Raw genomic sequence first — 21,124 nt, forward strand, 5'->3', positions numbered from 1 at the left:
CTCCGTGAAATAAATAAATAAAACTTTTAAAAAACCCCACAAGATGTATTAAGAAAGTAGTGAAGTATGAGTTCGTTAGAAATAATGACATTGACTTTCTTAGGCTCACTGGTGCACTTGGGTTGCGCACATCGCGGAATGCGGAAAACCAGATGGCTTGTCTCGCCACAACCGATCGCCTATGATGAGTTCGCAGTCCTGCTCAGTTCCCGGATTTCCGACGGGGCTTTTACTCCGTGGGCTTCATTTCCAGGCAGGCTTCAGTGTCTGCTTGATCCATACGATGAACATTTATCCAGTGCCTCCTTCAGCCTGGAGTTATTTTCTACCTCTGCTGGCTGGAGTTTCCCCAGCCCGCTGTCTTCTCGGGGCCACCCTCCATCCATAGGCTCCTCTTTCTCCCAGATCCAACCCTCCCTCTCTCCTCCCCTTCCCTTCTGTATGGAAGTGCGCTCAAGTCTATCCATTAAGAACAAAACCCTTCGCGTTACCCTCACCTTCCTAATGCCAGGTGCGCCCGTGTACACACTCTTCTCTCATCCCTTATGGCTAGATTTCTGAAACGAGCCTAAGAAACCCTTCCACTCAATTTCTTAAGTGTTTTGTCAGGGCCACAATGTCAGACATGCGGGAGGGATGGGACAAAAAGCTCGAGTCTCCAAAAGGACTCTGAACTCTGCAGAGTTCTAGTCTGGTGGTTCAGGTGCTGGTCTGGAGACAGCAGCCGTACTCGAGACCTCAACACGCACTCCCATCACTGCACCACAGTGCGAACCCCGGCAGGCTGGCTACGGAGGCCAGGGCTGGGAGAAAGCACTGGAGTAGCTTTGGCAGGACTTGAGCTGGACTTTGAAGCGTGGACAAGATTTGGAAGGGTGAAGGGGAAAGAGGGTGGCATTTTAAGCACCTTTTTAGCATAAGAACGTTTGTGAAGCTCGAGTTCATGGCTTGTTGTGAGGATGGGGAAGCCGGCCTGACCACGGGGGCTGACTGGGAAGGGTATGAGGCCACGGAAGGCCTTGACAGGCTGAGGTGTTGCAGGCCATGAGAGCCGGCCACGGCTCTGCTCGGCCTTGTTGGGTGGGGCAGGCGGGCTTGGGAGGAAGGGAGGGGCGGGGTGGGGCTGCGCCGCAGGAGCAAGGCTACGTCTGGTTAAACTCGGTCACTAGAAAGGAGCCTGGGGGTGGACAGCACAGGCTGAGGCGGGGACGCTGCAGGAAGCCTGTGCAGTGTGACACGAGGAGGGCCCGTCCTGGGGTGGTAGAGGTGGTGGTGGTACAGACATGTAGGACTCCACGACCGACTGAGGACAAAGGATGGACCGAGCCAGCCCGGCTCTGAGATTCCGAGCCTTGGAAGAGCGGGGCCAGTGGTTCTCTGATGAGGCATCGCACCATCAAATTGAGAGCTAGGCTGTAGCGGGTCAACTAACTGCAACATGTGGACCTTACTTGAATCCTGAAGCTTACAAATAAGCCATTAAAAATTGATGAGATTGTTGGAAAACTGAATTCTGACGAGATTTGATAACCTTAAGGAACTAAGTAACTGTTGAAGTGTGGTCCCGGTATTGTGGTTTTAAGAGTCCTCGTGTTTTAGAGGCACATTCTGAAGTATGTACAGGCGAAAACTATTTGGGTTTGTTTCAGGCTTACCCAGGGGTAGGGGAGAGGGTGCGATACAGATGAGGCTGATTTGTTTCTGCCAACGGTTAGTTGTCGAAGCTGGGGGACGTGGGGGTTCATTTTGCTCTTCTCTCTGCTGTTGTATGTACTTGAAATTTTCCAAGACAAAACTTCTGGCCCTTGGGTAATGCAGATCTTGTACCCTGGGCCTCATAATTCCCAGTCGGAGGTCACAAGAGGCATTTTGAGCTGTGCCATGTTAATCCGTCACAATTCAAAACAGAAATTTGGCCCACTTCTGTTTTGCCTAAAGCAGAAAAACAGGAGCTGGAAAGAAATAATGCTTTGACTTTGTTTGGAAAAACAAACTGGGAGATACACATGATCTCCTTTATCAGGATCACGTGAGGAGTCCAATTAACTGAAAAGGCAAAGCCAAACCTGAGAAAAGTTGCGTTTGTACCGTAGCTGGAAATAAAGGCCTCTTTCGGCAGAGTCCGTCCCGAGTGAGGTTTCCCGGCACAGGGCGCTCGGCATGGGTGCGAAAGTTGAGAACAAGCTGAAAAGCCACAGTCTGGGCTGTGGCTGCCTACGAAAGGCCAGCGTTACTTCGGCAACAAGTCACACATCCCCCAGGCAGAGGCTAGGCATGGGGGGCTGCGAGGGGTTTACTGACAACACCCCGATACTGGTTCCCTGGTGCCCACCCGCGTGGCACCGCACACCCCTCTCACTCACAAGCCACGAAGATGGGAAGCTGCTCTGACAAGGTCCCCAGCCGTGCAAGAAGGGGACACTGGCCATCCCATGCTGGTGGGGGGTCCTATGAACTGCTGTGAAGCCCCATACTTGGCAGGCCATCTCCTAGGCCCCAGGGCAGCAACCAGATTTCTTTCTCACTGAGTAGTCCCAAACAGAACACATCCTCATGCAGGAAGCTAGGAAGATAAATTTTGAACCTGTGCAAGTGACCTAATTTTTTTTTTTTGATGCGAAAAAAATAATATGAGGTGGTAGGGAATTCATAGAGGGGCATGCTTCCCTGGAGAGGAGCAAATACAAAATCAGCATCAGAATGCAGCTCCGCCAACAGGTAAGGGCCCGCTCTGTGCCAGGCATCATGGGAGAGGCAGGGCTGAACGTGACATTGCCTTCATGGAGAGCACAGGAGAGGGAGGGAACAGGCATGCCCCAAATCTCCTGGATAAATATGAAAACAGAAGGTCTTGGCGGTTCTGTGACCCAGGCAAGGTAACTCTGTTACTAAGCCAAGGTCTCACTAGAGCAAATCATTCAGTCTCAATTCTTCATCTATAAAATGACGGTTTTTGCCTTGCTGATCCTATAGGGTTGTAAGGACCAAACTACTACAAATAATAATAATAAAGCAGGAGGAATTGGAAAGGCTTTTTAGGCCCTGCTGCCCCTAAGGGGCTGTGGCTGGTGCTCAAAGATGACCGGCCCCTGGGGACGGCAGCTAACACTGTGGCAGGTTCCCCAGGCAGGTGGCTCGCCAGCCCCGGGGGGCAGCAGCACCCTGAGCTCTCAGTCCCACAGCCGCTTCCCACCAGGCACCGTGTCACATGCCTGGGTGCTGGCTGCTTTGGCATGAGCAGCTCTCTCCAGCTCGTTCAAACTTGCCTGATACAGACGGTGGAGGCACTTAGTCCTAGTAATCTCCATCCATCTCGGAGCTGACAGCCAGAACGGAACTTCCAGAACACGGTGTTCAACCCTCTCATTTGTGTGGAGGGTAAAGGAGACTCAGGCAGGGAATGTGACTTGCTCAAGGTCACTCACTGAGGTGGTGGCTGGCGCTGAAATCTTGTTTTCTGGATTCCTGTGGTCCAACATAGCTGCCCCTCTTTCCGAAGAAGGTTTTGCTAACACCGGCTCTGTTGCCTTTTATGTCCCTAGCCTTTCCTGCCCCCAAATACCTAATTCAGTGTCAGTTCCAATAAAGAGTATTTAGGACACAATGAAAAAGAAAAACTCCTGATAACCTTTTCCCAAGCTCTCTGTTCTGTGGGGTCTTTTATTCTTTGGGAAACTGTTTACCAAATGCCTGTTATGTGTGTGCCCCTAATCACAACATGAGTTCACAGTGATATTCAAAATGAGATGTTCCTGTCCCCAAAGAGCTCTTGGTTTAGTTAGCACTAGAATACTCTCTTCATGAAACCTTTTGGAACCTCTGTTCTGGGAAAAGAAAGTCCTTCCTAGTTCCCTTTAGTCATGTGTCCAAGAAGAAATCATCTCATTGCTTTGCCTCTTCACTCACTGAGTTTTTTCATTCCTGCCTGGCTGGCAGCTTCTGCCACCCTGGTTGTGGGTCCAAATGTCATTGTGAGTAGAGAAGGCTTGCCCTGTAGCTGTGCCTCTTCCTGACGGGAGGGTTTGCATACCTCATGATTGTTCCATCTCTGCTTCCTACTGTCCCTAAAGAATTTGGTTTTGTCCGTGGTTGAGTAATAGTCTTACTTTGGTGTCCACCAGCCTTCCTTTCCCTCTGCCATCTTGGTGTAGTTGAGTTGCTTTGAGTCCAGGGCTCTGAGGTCTTGAAAATTAAAATACAGCTCAGTAAAAACTCTGACTGACATGCACAAGTGAGAAAACTGATGTCTCATGAAAGGTTGGACAGGAAATTTCGAAATCCCTTCAAGCTCTAACATTTCCAAAAAGGTATACCCAAATGTCGACAGTCTCGCAAAATTAGTAGGGTTCTCTCGTGTATGTCCAGACCCCGGATCAACTCCTCATAGCATTTTAAATGCACCTGGGCACCAACTTTTTTCTCTGACTCTCCTTACTCTCAGATGAAGTTCCCTAGTTAGAGAACAAGGGGTAGGGAGCCGGGATTCTGTGAGGCCAGTGTACACACGTCCACTCTTGTGAAATAGTGCTGCTGTCTATGGATGGGTTCCCGGAAGAAGTGGAGTTCCTTTCCCCTCTGCTCCAGTTACTGTCATTCCTGGTGCTGAAATACTGATGAATGGACCCCAGATGGCAAAGCTTGGGTCCCAACTCGGAGAGAGCCCACAGGGCACGGTGGTTCTACCCTAACGAGCCATGACATGCCAATTATTTGCCTTTCTGGAGAAACCTCCACCTGAAAATCCATTTAATTACCACGGGAGATAATCTTTTAAACACAGCTTTACATTCTTTAAAGATTTTTTTTTTCCTGTGGAAGAACGTTTATCTGAACATGGGATTGTATTGTTTATTGCCATTTCCAGAGGAAGGACAATTACCCGGTAGTTAGCAAGAAGCCTGAGCCCTGGAGGATTTATTTTTTTTAAGTCTCTTCCTGCTCACTGGTAGTTTGGCACTAGTTTGTCGTATTGTCACACTCTCCCAGCATAAACTTTGCACTTAGCTCGGTGATTCCAGGCATATAATTACTTGATATTTTTCAAGCATCTCTATCAGATTGGGTTTTATATTTGCTCTAGATGTGTGGGTCTCAACAGCCAATGTCCTCAAGGGCTTCCTATTAGGAAGATCATACCTGCAAACCCACCAGCCCCAAAGACCTAGCTGGAGCTGTGGTCAGTCCGACACCAATTTTTCCAGCCTGAAGCATCCCAGAGGATGCAAGTTTGGGCAGGCAGGGGCCCTGTTGTTATGTTCAACCCGGTGGCCTCAAGACCCTGAGTTATTCCTGCTCTTAATAGGTGCTCCATAAACAGATGCAAAATTGCTGAAAATCAATAGGTCTTCATACGGAGAGGATGCGTATTGTGTCAAAATATGAACAATGTAAAATTCACACGGAGCTTGGTGCGCCCTCGTCCTTGGCATGGGGCTGCTCTAGTCCTTTCCCCACATCACTTTAAGAGCAAGTGAGCAGTAGGCTGAGATCTCTGGGCCTTGAAGAATAACCCTCTGGGGATGAAGAGGAGAAAAGGAGTAATCGTACTGAACACAGAATTAGAAAGTGAGTTAAAAACGTTTGTGGAAAGCTGACTAAACTTTAGGCTTGATCTCCCCTTCCAGGTCCCGATGGGGAGAAGAGTTGGTCCAAGAAGTACCCGTCATGTGGGGGTGTGCTGCAGTCCCCAATAGACCTGCACAGTGACATCCTCCAGTATGACGCCAGCCTTGTGCCCCTGGGGTTCCAAGGCTACAATGTTTCTGCCAACGAGCAGTTTATCCTGACCAATGATGGCCACTCAGGTGAGAGAGATACCTCTAAGATCTGCAAGGGGATCTCTGAGCACCCCTCAGCTCCTTGGCCTGCTCTTGTCCATCTGGCAGGGAGGGGGCTCCACTGAAGTACCCAGGAGAAGGGGCGGGGGCTGGGGGGGGGAGCCCAGGGATGCCTGGACCACTCATTCAGGGGATCTTGGAGGCAGGTCTGCCAGGGCAGCACCTCTCAGAAGAAGCACATCTCTTGGGAGGGGGGAGGGAAGAGGCCTGAGCCCGTCAGCCCCTTAGCTCAAATACTCCAGGAGCCACGCAGTTCATTGTGGGGTCACCCAGGCTTTGGAGTCAGAAAAATCTGGATTTGAATCCTGGCTTGACTACTGAGGAGTCACGAGACTCTGGGTAAGAATATTAACCTCCTTGAGCTTTTGTCTGGAAAATGGACATACTGATGTGCACTGTGAAGACTACAGATTATGTATGTTGGGATCTGGAATCCAGTAGATGCTTCATGAATAGTAGCTTTATTGTTATTGTTATATTATTCTACAGCGTGCCAGATGCTTCAGTAATGGTTCTATCGTCATAGCTGGGTATGTAATACACAGAGATGTGAACAAGACATCCACCTGTTGGTCCAGTATTTGTGCTCCTGCCGTCCTTTCCCCAGGGCAACCAAGAAGGTGCTGGTGCTGCTAGATTTGCTTTAGGGAAATGGGGACTTTCTCAGGAGAAGAGCCCGGGTTTCTGACCCTCAGGCTGTGTCTCTCCACTCGCTGTATCCACCTGCCTCCTGTCTGGGCCCAGGCAAGTGTTGCCTCCCTAACTGCTCTCAGGCGGTTCTCAGCAGACCAGGGCTCTGAAGGCTCTACTTCCCACAGTGAGGCTGAACCTGATCCCGGACATGCACCTCCAGGGCCTCCGGTCCCGCTACACTGCCACACAGCTGCACCTGCACTGGGGGAACCAGAATGACCCGCATGGCTCTGAGCACACTGTCGGTGGGAAGCACTTTGCCGCGGAGGTGAGTGGGGCCGTCAGGCTGGCAGAAGCTGCCTGGCGGTGGGTGGTCTGGCACCCCTCCACCTGGCACCCCTCCACCTGGCTGGTGGACAGGTAAGATCAGAGCACAAGAAAGGGCTGCCTTCAGGCTCCCCACGCCCACCCCTGGCATTAGCAGCAGCACAGGAAGGTAGAGCCACTCCAGCCACCCTGCAGCTCATCTGAGGTGTCCTGGTCCCCTTCCTCTCCTGAACATGCAGAGTTTGCTCTCCATCATTTACTGAATGATGTTGCTCAGAAGGCAATGCTCCCAGGGGGCCACAGAGTGATGCACGTACCCCTTTTCTAGACACCGCCCTTCTGCTTGCACAGATCAAGATCCCACCAGCTTGTCTGGCCAACATAGGTCATCCCCGGTACATAATAACATCTTGACTCTGGCATCTGTGTACTGCAATACCACGGAGCCAACTATGGCCAAGGGCCCAAACCTGTTAGAAGTGTGAGGTACTGCAGTCAATGGAAAAACAGTGGATGACCCTGCTTATAAGGGTTTGATCAGTGTTATAGAGCTTAGAGATCTCAAGATTTCATCAATCAGAGCAGCTTCTTACCCCAGACTTGAGTTACGATCTTAGGATCTGAGAATGTGCTTCAGGAAGCCCATTCTATATAATATTTTGTGTGTATCCCACTGCTGAATCATACTGGGCTAATTGCTTCCCCAAACTTCTCAGTCTTTCTTCACATGCCATGCTGTTTGCATAGGCCTTTGCCATCCCATCTTTCCTTTCCCTGGGTATAGGTGGTGCTTGGAACCTTGGGACCCAGGGCTACTCTTCTACTTGGCCACAAGCTGAGGGATGACTGGCATTACAATACACAGGACATCATGGCAGTGAGAGACTCAATGAGGATAGTTTGGGATGTCAGCACAGCCCTGTGTTATGTTGCTCTGAGGCACTAACCCAAAAGGCCAAAAGAAAACAGGAGGAACGGAGTATTGTGCCTGCCGCCCCCCCCCCCCAGTGTGCAGAGGGGACACGGGGGTGCTTGAGTTGCTCCATTTCAGAGCTCCCATGGGATAGAACTTGGAAGTGTGGGGGCGCCTGGGTGGCACAGCGGTTAAGCGTCTGCCTTCGGCTCAGGGCGTGATCCCGGCATTCTGGGATCGAGCCCCACATCAGGCTCCTCCGCTATGAGCCTGCTTCTTCCTCTCCCACTCCCCCTGCTTGTGTTCCCTCTCTCGCTGGCTGTCTCTATCTCTGTCAAATAAATAAATGAAATCTTAAAAAAAAAAAAAAGAACTTGGAAGTGTGGTTCTGAACGTTTACAAGGCAATAAATACAAGGAGATAAATGCTACTTTCAGCCAGGTACATAATGACGTGACCATTCTCTGTTCTCAGTTGCTAAACTGCTTAATGTCTCAGGCTAATTACAGGTCGAGTTACAAGTGTGGCGGGGCTATAATTCTGGCCCAATAGGATGGCACTCTTGGAGGTGCACGTACTTCAAACCAGGCCCATCTCTGAACTTCCAGGACTGCAATTTCTCTCAGGCTAATTGCAATGTGGAGGCTTCTACTTACCCATGGGGAATAAAGAAGGAGTTAGGGTGTAGGTTGGGAGAGTTGGGCATTTACAAATATTTCTAGTTATTATATTTTCTGCTCTTAAGCCACATGGTCACCAAGGTCCTGGTGAAGATGGACCATACGTGTCTATAATAGAGAAAATACATGAGGGTGACCCAAAAGTGGCAGATTCTCTATGGAGGGTCCTTGAAAGTGTAGCAGTTCTTCTGGACTGAGTCCTGTAAAGAAGACCCTCTTAATCTCAGCAGGGAATTCTGTTCTGTCTGTTTTAGTCTTCATCTCCTCTTGATTTAATCTGAACACAGTAAGAAAAGTGGTGAGACAGACCACGAGCACACAGGGCAGCTATAACAAGAAATAAGGATCTAGGACCTTCAGGGGCTTAGCCATATAGACATCTCCATTTCTCAAAGCTGGGCCAGGCTAACACGGTGTGGGGAACGTGACAGGCTCTATCCTTCATGGGGAAAGGTAGTGAGGTAGGCACCCCTAAGAGATCTTTCACAGAGGACTTAACTTAAAAGAAGAAATAATTTTGTATAGTTTTTAAAAATTAGAAAAAGTCACTTAAAATGTGAGGAACATTGAGCTCTATTCAATAAAATATGCTTGAATTCTATTTACAACCACGTAAGACAGAAAAAGAGATGAAGAGAAAGAACAGAGAGAGAAAATCTCAATATGTTATAGTCCCAAGAGGCAAAGAATCAACAAAAATGTCTGTCATATATATAGACCTATCTATTAACACAGTTTCCTGGAGGACAGGTGACACCACCTTTTGGATTAAAAATTAGGTTAAACATTGTCAGAATTTGTCATAACAATGTCTTAATGCTTAGACTTTTTAAATCCAAGATTTCTCAGGAAGTTCTCTTTTCCTTAGTTTAATAATGACAAGTAATTCTTGCTTTGAAAAAAATGAGCTTAGAATTTTATCTTGTAAAGGTAAGAATCTACATTCAGGGAGTACCATTCTTGTTTTCTGCTATCTTAAAACAGGGCCGATTCAATCTATAGAAAAGCCATGCTGTGATTTTTTTTCCACCTGAGGGATAAATAGTGTTCTACTCTGGATACAGTTACAATCAAGTTACCACTGGAGGTTTCCTGCCTCAGCTCCTACTACTTCCAGACCAGAGGCAGAGTGGCCAGGCTGAGGCTAGACAAGCTATATGAGACCATTTTCTCCTAGGCTCCAGAATAAGTAGAAAAAAATCAGAGGGGGCGCCTGGGTGGCTCAGTCAGTTAAACATCTGCCTCTTGATTTCGGCTCAGGTCATGGCCTCAGGATCATGATCTCAGGGTAGTGAGATTGAGTCCTGCATCTGGCTCCATCCATGTTGGGCATGGAGTCTGCTTAAGATTCTCTCTTTCCCTCTCCCTCTGCCCCTCCTCTACCTCCCTCTAAAAAAAAAAATTAAAGGGGATAAGTTACAACTTATATCACAGAAATATAAAGGATCATAATAGGCTACTATGAACAATTATATGCCAACAAATTGTACAACATAGAAGAAATGGATAAATTCCTAGAAATTTAAAATCTTCCAACCCTGAATCACGAGGAAATAGAAACTGAACAGACTAATTACCAGCAAGGAGACTGAATCAATAATCAAAAACCTCCCAATACACAAGAGTTCAGGACCAGATGGCTTCACTGGTAAATTCCACCAAAAATTCAAAGATTAATACCTATCCTTCTCAAACTCTTCAAAATCAAAACAAAACAAAACTGAAGAGGGAAAGCTTCTAAACTAATTTTATGAGGCCAGGATTACCCGGATATCTGTATACCTCGTACTTTCCACGTACCATATCAGACACGAATATAATGAGTGAATAAGATGGACAGTCTGCCCTGGTAGAGTTTTTGGTCTGGAGGACTGAGGGAAAAGGGAAAACTGGGGAGCCCATGAAGGAAAGGGTCTGAGAGGCCTAATCTACCTGGGGCAGGGGTAGAGGGGTTCTGTCCTCCCTGTTGGATTTGAGTCTCCTGCAAAAGCCAAGGGTTCCCATGAGTCGTCCATCCCCTGTGAGCAGCTTTTCTTTCACTGCAGTTGCATATCGTCCACTATAATTCGGACCTGTACCCCAATGCCAGCAGCGCCAGTAACAAGTCAGAGGGCCTCGCCGTCCTAGCTGTTCTCATAGAGGTAAGAGATGTTTAAAGGGATTTTACATGAAATTTGAAGCCAGGATATCAGACTCGACATCTGGTCCATGAATACCTGTCTGTTGGATGTTGTATGGCTCACTCTCGTTTTGGCTGTTCTTGCCTCTAGAGATGGAGGTATTCCTCCACAGGGGACCTTCTCTTTTGGCCTGGAAGCAGCTCTTAGCTGGATAGCAGAATGGGCATGTCCTTTGGAACACTGGAAAAAATGAGCCCGAGTTCCTAGCCCTGTTGCATAAAGCTCAGTAGAGCCCGGCTGGATAGGACCTGTGTATAGGGGGTTCAGGAGCGGGCATCACTCAGTGCTGTCTCATCAGGTGCCTGAATCCCTTACACAACTCCTGATACCCAAGCTCCACTCTTCCCTGAATCCCAGAAAATGGGGATGTTTCCTGATTTGCTTGCATGTTTTTCCCTAATAAAACAACATGTACCCCATTTCTCAACATGCTTACTTGCCTGACTTGGCTTGTGTGAACTCAAGCTCCCTTAAGTTCTGGTTAGAGAACATGCCAGTTGTGGCTTTAAGGCTCACAGCCTGATAATCAGGAGCACAAGCTATATTCCTTGCCCTGGGACAGGCAAGCCCCAGTGCCTTGCATCCTGAGATGCAAGAGGACAGGACCATCACCCCAAATCCCTAACAGCCCAGGGATCCCTCATAATTGTCCTAGTAAAGTACGTCCTCCAGGAAGGATCTTGGTAATGGTGACTCTATACCCCTAGCTGAGCCCTTCCATGAGCAATGGTCAGACCAGGCTCAGCTGACGGAATTCTGTCCCAGTTCAACCTGCCCTGTCTCTGTTGCAGATGGGCTCCTTCAATCCATCTTATGACAAGATCTTCAGGCACCTTCAAGATGTAAGATACAAAGGTAGGGGTCCTTGGATGCATATTCGCCCTCTGTTGGAGAAGGAGGTAGTCACTCCCATGTGACCTGAAGGAAAATGAATGCGGGGGGCAGGTTCATATTCTAGGCTCAGTCCTAGGCCCAGCAGCCCTCTGCCACGGGGAGAAAGGCTGACACCGTTTCCCCACCATGTGTCCCCAGGCCAAGCAGTGCTCATTCCGGGTTTCAGCATCGAAGAGCTGCTTCCTGAGAGGCCTGATGAGTACTACCGCTACAAAGGGTCCCTGACCACACCTCCTTGTCACCCCACAGTGCTCTGGACGGTTTTCCGGAACCCTGTGCAAATTTCCCAGGAGCAGGTAACTGTGCCCTTCTGAGTCAGAGACCACGTGGCACCTCGGTCCCTGCTGTCACCCAGCTCATAATCAACAATTTGGTTTCCTCACTTAGAGTTTCACTGACGGCTATGCCAAACCTCTCCAAATATCACAAGTGCCTGGAAGCATGGCAGAAATTACAGGCTGAGCTTCAGAAGTGGAGCTATTGAGTCAAGCTAGGAAAATGAACCCCTCCCACGGTTCCTTACAAACAAGTTGTTAAGCTGCATTTCCTAATATATCCCTCAGTGGCTGTTTCCTCTGTGGCAGGAGAGAGCACGGTTCCTTTACAGGGCAGAATAAAGACAGAGCCAGTTAGATGGTTTAACAAACCAGAGGGCTGGGATTACAGCAGTGAGTAAGCGAGGGTCTCTGCCCTCAAGAAGCTCACAGTCTAGTGCAAAACTGGGGGCACAGAACTCTCAGCAATCATCTCTGACCCTCTCATTTTACAGGTGATGAAAGTGAAAGGTAGACAGATGAGGGAGCTTGTGGGATCGCCCGCTGATTGGCCACAAAGCTAAGCCCCAAAGTCAGACCAGAGTTGCTGGTCGCTGCCCATCCCTCTGCTTCCCAGAAATTCATCAAGAAGAAAACTGGCTGTCCAGGAGACCCGGCCAGGGCAGTACCACACATGGGCTTCTGGCCCACCCTGCCCCCGGCCCCTCTTCCCAAGTCCAAGAAGGCCCTCCCTGTCGCTCTTCTTCTTACTCTGAGCTACTGATCTGAGTGATGTAGATAAATGGCAGCAGGTAGGCGGACGAGGATAAAGATGTGATGAATCAAGAGATGAAATGTGTGGGGAAGCAGTAATACCCTAAGCTAGAAACTGCCTTGGAAACCGATTATATAATCTATGTGGGTGTATGAAAATTCTGTGGAACCAGTCGTCAGAGGACCTGTGAAACTCCTGCCTCCCCCTTTTTGTTCCTTTTGATGAGACCATCACAATAAGCCTCAGGCCCCTCTAATTTAGAGCTGGGTTCCAAAGCGGTCCCAGAAGAGGAATGCCGTGTCCGTGAGAGGCTGAGGAGCCCCTCTGCCACCCAGCAGTTAACAGCACTAACCTCCCTCCAAACCTCAGGAGGAGGGGACGGAGCACCTCACCCCGTGCCCAGCCAGCTAGACACCTGCGGGGGAGGGGAACAGTTCTCTGGCTTTCCCACAGCTTTCTGATGTGCCTCCTGCCAAGCCCCAGAGGTCTCTTCCCTATTGAGGTCAGGCAAGAGAGCATCACTCTGCCCATGGGGTATCTTTCTGCTGCTCCCCTTGCAGCTGCTGGCTTTGGAGACTGCTCTGTACTACACATACGTGGATGACCCATCCCCCAGAGAAATGGTCAACAACTTCCGGCAGGTCCAGGAGTTTGAGGAGAGGCAGGTGTACATCTCTTTCCGACAAGGTGAGAAGATGCAGTGTATGTGGGGAGTGTGGTGCCAAGATACCCATTTTACATGAAGTTGGGTGCCCTGCCCTCGGGCTTTGTCACTGATGCCCTTAGGAGGTGGGTTACGAGCACTCTGGCTGCCAAGGGAACCAGGGTATGTAAGAAGCTACTGTGTGTGGGTTTACTGAGGTCACCCTTCACTGCTCTTGACTTCCCTGAGCCTTTGCGGGGAAACACTAGCCAGGGCCTCCAGGCACCTGGACCAGAGCCCTCATTAAATCTGGGAGTCTCCCGCAGATGGGGAAGAGAGGATGCTCTGGGGGACCTCTCTGTTCTGGAGAACTACTTTCTCTTAAGATACATGATAGGACTGTTTGCATGAGATCCAACTCCGAACTTCTCACCCTAGGCTTTCTTGGCATCAAGGCCCATCTTCATCCTTGCCAGGTGACTCACAGCACCCCCAGCATCACCAGCATCCAGGGAAGGTCCTTTGTAAGGCCTCAGAGCGTGGGCATAATCCACTTTTGTAGCCACAGCAGCTCATGGTCTGATATGACAGGACCATCAGGCAAGAAAGCGTCTGCATTCACTGCCCTTTTATCTCATCTCCTTAAGTACAGGAACACAGGACCTATACTGAATGAAGCTTGAAGTTTGGTTTAGTCCTAATGCTATGAAAGCTCAGTTCTTCCTTTTAAATCTGTAACCATAACTCCCCAGAAGAACATTTAACATCTTTATTTGTTCAATCCCTATGTCAATACTGTTGGAAGCCGGAGGTCCAGGGAAACAGGTAAGGGAGCACTCTTGGGGGCCACACCCTTCTTCAGACCTCCAAGTTCACTTTCTCACTGGAGACTCTTGAACTGCTCTAGATACGGGAATCGCAAGTGGTCCGAAGCAGGGTGGGTCTGTGCAAGTTCCACTTGATCTCCTTACATCACTTGTGACTGGACTGGGCCGGGTGATCATATCTAAAGATGACCCCACTGACCCCTCTGTCTGAGAATCAGCTCTTGACTCACCTGGTGCACCTATTTTGTTGTTGTTGTTCCTTTCTTATTGTGTGAGATTACACTACCCCTGACTAAGCTTAGTTAAACATAGGAAGACTGTGTTTCAAGGCCCTTGCCAGAAAGCTTTAGAAACATGCCTTTCTGAACTGATCCATACATACAGTCAGAATTATGTTCTTCTGTCAGTTACTGAATCAAGAACTGCCCAGGAATTTATCTCTTGTGCTCGTCTCTCCAGATACCACTGGTTAAGGTAATTTCTCTCGTTTCCTCCGTTTCCCGGTCTGAAAACGGAATCTGTGAACAATGACCCTTCCTAAAAATTGAGAATGTATATGATGACTATCGACTTCTTTTCTAGGAAGTGCCTCAACTGTGTAGAATTATCCCTTTGTGATCTGTTTTGAATGTAATTTTTTCTTTTCCTGTTCTTCAAAATGGAGTATGTAGTAGTCAAGGGTTAAGTGGAAAATACTTCAACTCTTCAATAAAATAAAAAACATAAAAACTCTGCCTAGAGATAAAGGACTGGGCCCAAATAGATAAGGCAGAATTTTGTTTGTGATTCAAAGATAGTAATCAGATCCCTTCTCTGGGCTGGTCTGTACAAGTCACAGGGGATACGGTGATAAATACTCCCCCCTATAAATACTCCCACATAGACAGAATACCTGGGTTAAAGGCCTCAATTTGTTTCCTCCTGGCTGTATGATCTAAGCAAATCATGTCCCTTCTTTGGCCTTGGTTTCTTCAGCCATAAAATGATAGGTCGGGCTAGGTGAGCTAACATCCTTTCCGTGCTAACATGTTACATGATTCTAAGTGGACACTAACAACTGCCCATCCGCACTTTACATTGCAGGGACAGTGTTTGAGGACAGTTACAGAGGATCAGAAGAAACATGCAGGAACTTGAGTCTGACATCCCAAAGTAACCTCTACTTGTAACAATGGACTGTGGCATTGGGAATAATTAGCCATCTTCTTAGACCGGCTCAGGTCTAAGTCGGCGCTCACGGAGTGGGCAGTGTAGTCAGGCCTGTAGCAGAGCGCTTCAGTAGACTCTCCTAATCTAGCTGGGGAACTTGAGGGGCCTCTCAGCAGAAGCCTGGAGCCCGACTCCAAGCTTAGGATATCAAGTTCAAAGCCCAAATGCCGCTTTGCCACCGCCTTTCCTGAACGGTTCACCTGGAACTGCTGTTTCCAAGGGCCCAGGCTGGACCCAGCTCTCCCCTTGGAGAGATAAACCATGGCAGTCCAAGGCAAACCGGCTCATTTGGAGGCTGATTATAGAAACTTGGCCAGAATTGTCCCCTCCCGCTCACTTCTCAAAGACACAGGCTGCTAACAGGGCTGTTTCCCAAGGAGCAGTGGGGAGGGCAGCCCCAAAGGAGTGAAGCCCCAGATCTCACCCCTCAGGGACACCTGCATTCATGAGGGCCCTCTCACACCAACTTGGAGGGACCTCAGGCTGTAACTTGCCATTTCAGTTTATGAGGTGACCCGTTTGTCAGTGTGAGCCTTGAGCAATTCGAACTTACGTATTTATACACTCTTGCCAGGAGAAAAGTAATGTAAAGGAAATCCTCTAGGAGAGAAAGTACAAGGACTTCGAGATTCGACTCTGAGGTTTAGCCAAACTGGAAAAATTGGGACTGGATCATTTAGCTTGACCATGCTTTTTTCTCAACTGTGCTTAGAAAAGGGATGAAGAGGGGCGCCTGGGTGGCACAGCGGTTGGGCGCCGGCCTTCGGCTCGGGGCGTGATCCCAGCATTGTGGGATCGAGCCCCACGTCAGGCTCCTCTGCTGTGAGCCTGCTTCTCCCTCTCCCACTCCCCCTGCTTGTGTTCCCTCTCTCGCTGGCTGTCTCTATCTCTGTCAAATAAATAAATAAAATCTTTAAAAAAAAAAAAAGAAAAGAAAAGAAAAGGGATGAAGAACTTGGTTTCTGTCCTTAAAAGGTAGTAGTCTGTCCTTTAGCCATCAAAAAGAATGAAATCTTGCCATTTGCAATGATGTGGATGGAACTAGAGAGTATTTTGCTAAGAGAAATAAGTCAGAGAAAGACAAATACCATATGATTTTACTCATATATGGAATTTAAGAAACAAAACAGATGAACATAGGGGAAGGGAACGAAAAATAAAATGAGATAAAAACAGAGAAGTTGGCAAACCGTAAGAGACACTTGACTATAGGAAACAAATTGAGGGTTGCCGGAGAGGAGGTGGGTGGGTGACGGGGTAATTGGATGATGCATTAAGGAGGGCGCCTGATGTAATGAGCACTGGGTGTTACATGCAACTGATGAGTCATTGGATTCTACCCTTGAAACTCATAATAAACTATATGTTAACTAAATTGAATTTAAATTTAAAAATTTTAAAAATAATAAATAAAATGCTGAGAAAAACAAAAGTAGCAGTCTGTCCTTGAGGGCAGACTTGCCTAACTGTAAGTTAGCCCTAGCTCAGGGTTTCTCAGCTTTGGTGCTGCTGACATTTTGGGCTGGATAATTCTCACTGGGAAGCTGGCCTGTGCACTGCAGCGATAGCAGCACCCCCAGCCTCTCCCCACTAGATGCCCGTAATAGCTCCCCAATTCTGACTGCCAAAAATGTCTCCAGACATTGCCAAAGTCTCCAGGGCAGGAGAGGCAAAATTGAGAACTGCTGCCCAAGGACTGCACAAAGACTTTCCTAGGCTCAGACTGGTTTTCTTTTTTCATTCGTATCACAGGATTCTGGAGTTTTCTATCAAATGCCCTGGTCTTTATTCTATTATAGCATGACATTTTTATTGCCTTTTAAATAATTTATGTATTTACTTATTTATTTGAGAGAGAGAAAGAGAGAGCAAGTGGGGGAGGAGCAGAGGGAGAGGGACAAGCAGACTCCACACTGAGTGCAGAGTCTGACATGGGGCTCGATCCCATGACTACAAGATCAGGATCTGAGCCAAAATCAAGAGTCGGGTGCTCAACCAACTGAGCTACCCAGGTACCCCTACAGCATGACATTTTCAGTGTGGTGATGGTTACCCCTGAAAGCAAAAGGTTGTTGGGTTATTAAGGTAGAACAGCCAAACTCAAGAGAAACCCTGTTCCCCATCTTCCTCTAGGATTTGAATATACCTTCTTTTTCTATGATTGGGTACATCTAAGGCTAAGAGAAGTGGATGAGAGAGAGCTACATAAACCACTCTAGCAGGGGTTCCGATGCCTCTGAGGCAGCAACTTGCTTCCGAATCTCCTTATCATTTTTCTCCCTTGCTTTCGTACCATTTTCTTCCTCATGTGTGTTGTGTTTCTTGTTGCCTTTAGTTAAAATGCCCACTCTTTGTGGAGAGGTGAAACTCACGTGAGGCACTTTTCTTAGCTCCTAGAAAGTGCCTCTTCCAAGGGGCACAAACAAAAGACTTTAGCTAATGAGAGGACGCAGACTCATTGTCCTCAAGGAGCGATTCCAGAGAGGGGAACACAGCCTGGGAACAGACCAGACCTCACAGAAGTCAGATGCCCTCTGTGAGGAAGGAGAAAGATGGCAGGGGCAGATCTACAGTCCACAGGCCTGATTCTTGGTTCCTTCAAGTGGACCTCGTCCTAGCTAAACATACCAACCCTGGGTCCTAACGGTGACAGGTCAAAAAGGAAGGGCCTATCAAACCGAAATGCTAACGTTATCTAGCCCTATTTTTAATATTGCCAGGGCAATGGACACTTGAGGGACAAGGGGACGCCAGAGAGTTTCTATAATCACATCCGTAGTGGGCTTGCTCTGAACAACTGCATGTCACTGCTGCAGAGCCTGGAGCCAGGCGAGGCACACTTAGACAGGGGCTCAGGACAGTAGAGGGGGGCTTTCACCCATGGTACACCTGTGCAGTAGTACACTTAGAATCTGCTTGACCCTGCAGGACCCGGGTAGTTTTACAAAACCTTTAAAAAAGAGGAAAGAAATCTTACAAAGCTAAGATGGCTAATTATCTACTTTCTGTGACTAGAATGTATGCTTTGTGGTTACTTACCTTGTATTTCCAAAAGTTCTATTTTTAAATAAAATCTATTAAATGGAAAGTATCATCAAGTCTACCAAGGTGTCTAAATGAAAGACCAGAGGAGTTCCCATCTTCAAATTCCCCTGGATACGGGGCGCTGAACGGTGGGGAGTAATCGTCAAATGTGCTAAGAAGTCCCTGGTCCCTTCATCTAGTGCTATGTACTACGCCACGTATTTCCAGAGCACACCCCAAGTCAGGCACTATGGGGAACAGAAAACCCTGGTGTGGATGTTCTCTTGCTCCTAAGAGCAAGCCTCTGGCACAGAGCAGACCAGGTAGGAAGTCAGCAAGCTGGACCCCCTCCGGCGAGCTGGCCCCAGCTCTCTTCCCAGTACTTCCACTCCCTGGCACCTGTCCACGCCCTGTAGGGCCTCCCTTAGCATGCTACTGCTTTTACCTGTGCACACACAATTCCCTGCGCCTGGGATGCCCCTCACCTCTCCCACCTGAAGAATTCTTTCAAGACCCAGCTCTAGTCATTTAATTCCAGAAATCCTCCCTGTTGCCCTGAAGGTGACTTAGAATTTCCTTCAATGCAGCTGGAACAACCGGCCCATCTCCGTGGCAGTTCTTAGCCTACCACAGGGTAATGACTTACTGCCGTAGAGAGAAAGAGAAGAAGCACGTCTAGATTATCCACGCACACTACGAGCCCGCTAAGGACGGGGACTACCGGCATCTTACTTTGGCGGCAGGCACTATGCCTGGAGCTCACTGGGAGCTTGAAAGAATGTAGCCCACCCGTGTCCCTGCTCCCCCCTCCCCAACGTCTTCTCTGCAGAACCATTTGAACATAAGCCTGGCCAGCTGTCCCACTCTAGTTTCAAGTCCTATTTTGCTTTGTTTTCAATTTGCCACCAGCGTTCAAATCAATCCATTTGTCTAAGAAACATTAAAGATCAGAGCTTAGCTGTCAAGGTTTGAAGTCCCGGGAGAGAGTTGCCTAGGGAAGTTGTCAGGCTTTTTCTGTTGCTCTGGCCTGGAATAAAAGTCCGACCACCTACCATTCCTTCAGCACAGACAGCCTGAGGCTGGTCACGGAAGGGAGCTGAGAGTACTAAGCATCAGTACTAAGCTCAGTAACCCACACCTACCGCTCCAGAATTTAGGCCCCTCAGAGCAACGTGGCTTCTGTCCTGAGCCTGCAGTCCTATAACCTGGAAGGCAAAGCCCTCAGTCCCTATCATGGTTGTCACAAACCAGCTCCCTCATGTAATCTGCTGGTATCTCTTTAGCAGATTTATTTGTAGAAATTATTTCTTTTTGGGATTCCCTAATGTCCATAAGAAAAGCTCCTCAGTTAAGTATGTTCTCCAAAGATAGTTATGGTCTGTGATCACTGAGAGCAGCTTCCCTGCTTTTCTTACCAAAGTCTCATCCAAAGACTGGACTAGCATCTCAGTTACTTCAGTCTGTGACCTGTATTAGGCATAATAATAAGAGCTTTTGTCATCCAAAAGGGGATTTTATGTATTTAACCTATCAAATCCCTGCTAAACCAAAACTCCTCTTGTCTCTTTTAATAAGACTGGAGACTGCTACAGGCATACACATATACATAAGATGTATACCTATGTACAGACATATATGTAAGTATGTAAGACGTCGCTTACCAAAACAGTCCATACTTGAAAATGATATTTTGAAAGGACAAGGATTGTATTCTGTTTGAATAAATAGAATTGCAAATAGACCTAAAAAATGCTAGAATTGTTCCAGGAACTGCAAGCTGTGTAAGTGGGGTGCTTGTTTCTTCGTCTGGGCTGCTCCGTGTGTGCACTTGAGGCTTCAGAAGACCTCAAAAGCAGTTAACCGGCATCCCTCGGTCCAGCAAGATAGCAGCAGAAGACGCAGCTCCTGAGCCAGCCAGAACAGGTAGCACGGCCCTGTAGCAAGCAGCTTGTCTGTCTTCTCCGGGGGCCTGGACCTTCCTGCAAGAGGCATGTGACAGTCAAGTTCTTCTGTATCTGTGTGATTTCCTCCTCTGTGTCCGACTGCCCTATCTTTGCTCGCCCTGACCCGTACTGGAGCACTTTATGGAGAGCAGGGAGCTCTCCCACATCTGTGGGGCATGCACCCTCCTACCGACCAGCTCAGAAGCCCCTTTGCTGTGTTCTCAGGCAGTAGCTCTGGTGGGCCATCGCTGTCAATCAGCCTGTGTCTGTCTCTCCTGTCTCACTGTTCTTCAGTGGGAACTGCCTATCTTATTGGACAATTAGAACAAGCCATTTCTTTGTTTAATCTGCGAATGAATGTCTCTGGCTGTGTCCCTTCCTCCATCATCCATGTTGCCTATTCTCTACGACACCCCAGAGGCTCTGCTGTGATGCAGGCTTCGGCTTCTCTCTCTGGGCTCTACTTCTTCAGCTGCCCCAACACCTATCCCTGTGCCCCTCAAGTCTCCCTGACTTTCCCTCTCCCATTAGTTAGCAGAATGGGACCCAAGCTCTGTGGACTTTATCGCTCTCTGCAGAGAGGTCCTGCTTCCTTGATGGTTGGTGCCGTCTCAGCTGGCAGAGGGCAGCATCCTGACATTGTCCTGCCCCAGGCTTCTTTAGGGGTAGACTTCCGATGAGGTGACACCCTCACTGCCACTCCTCTTCCACAGTGACTTACGCTCTTCGCTTGCTCAGTCAAGCTGCTTTGTTTTGCTGCATCAAAATCTTGGCTGAAAAGCATCTGTCCCGGGCTCTGGGGCTTTCCTTGTCTTTGTGTTTGCTTGCTCATTTCATTATTTCCACAGAGAGGCAACTCAGGCCCTCAGAAGAAGTCAACTAGAGCCAGGAACCCTGCTGAGAGCCCTGAATTAAATTAGGCTGTTGTTTATAGGGCCTAATACAGCCAAGGGCAGCCAGATTTCCCTCCACGAGCCACCAACCG

The 21,124-nt window shown here is 48.3% G+C and overlaps 2 protein-coding genes across 4 annotated transcripts in view; one reads left to right on the top strand and one right to left on the bottom strand.

Annotated features, from left to right (window-relative positions):
* CA12 (carbonic anhydrase 12) overlaps positions 1-21,124 on the top strand; it is a 54,033-nt gene that overhangs the window by 26,696 nt on the left and 6,213 nt on the right. For 2 of the 3 annotated variants that reach the window (XM_040643141.1, XM_040643142.1), the window contains exons 3-8: positions 5,625-5,804; positions 6,656-6,798; positions 10,436-10,531; positions 11,362-11,425; positions 11,603-11,760; positions 13,054-13,180. In XM_040643141.1, the coding sequence (XP_040499075.1) occupies positions 5,625-5,804; positions 6,656-6,798; positions 10,436-10,531; positions 11,362-11,425; positions 11,603-11,760; positions 13,054-13,180 (768 nt within the window). The remainder of the gene's footprint in view (positions 1-5,624; positions 5,805-6,655; positions 6,799-10,435; positions 10,532-11,361; positions 11,426-11,602; positions 11,761-13,053; positions 13,181-21,124) is intronic. The other variant, XM_040643143.1, reaches the window with a different exon arrangement.
* Positions 19,885-21,124, bottom strand: part of APH1B (aph-1 homolog B, gamma-secretase subunit) — a 53,031-nt gene continuing 51,791 nt past the window's right edge. Inside the window, exon 7 of the mRNA XM_040643146.1 lies at positions 19,885-20,175. The gene's annotated coding sequence lies outside the window, so the exon portion shown is untranslated. The remainder of the gene's footprint in view (positions 20,176-21,124) is intronic.

The sequence above is a fragment of the Ursus maritimus genome, unplaced genomic scaffold (assembly GCF_017311325.1).
Source record: "Ursus maritimus isolate PB19 unplaced genomic scaffold, ASM1731132v1 scaffold_27, whole genome shotgun sequence".
Taxonomy (NCBI): Eukaryota; Metazoa; Chordata; class Mammalia; order Carnivora; family Ursidae; genus Ursus; species Ursus maritimus.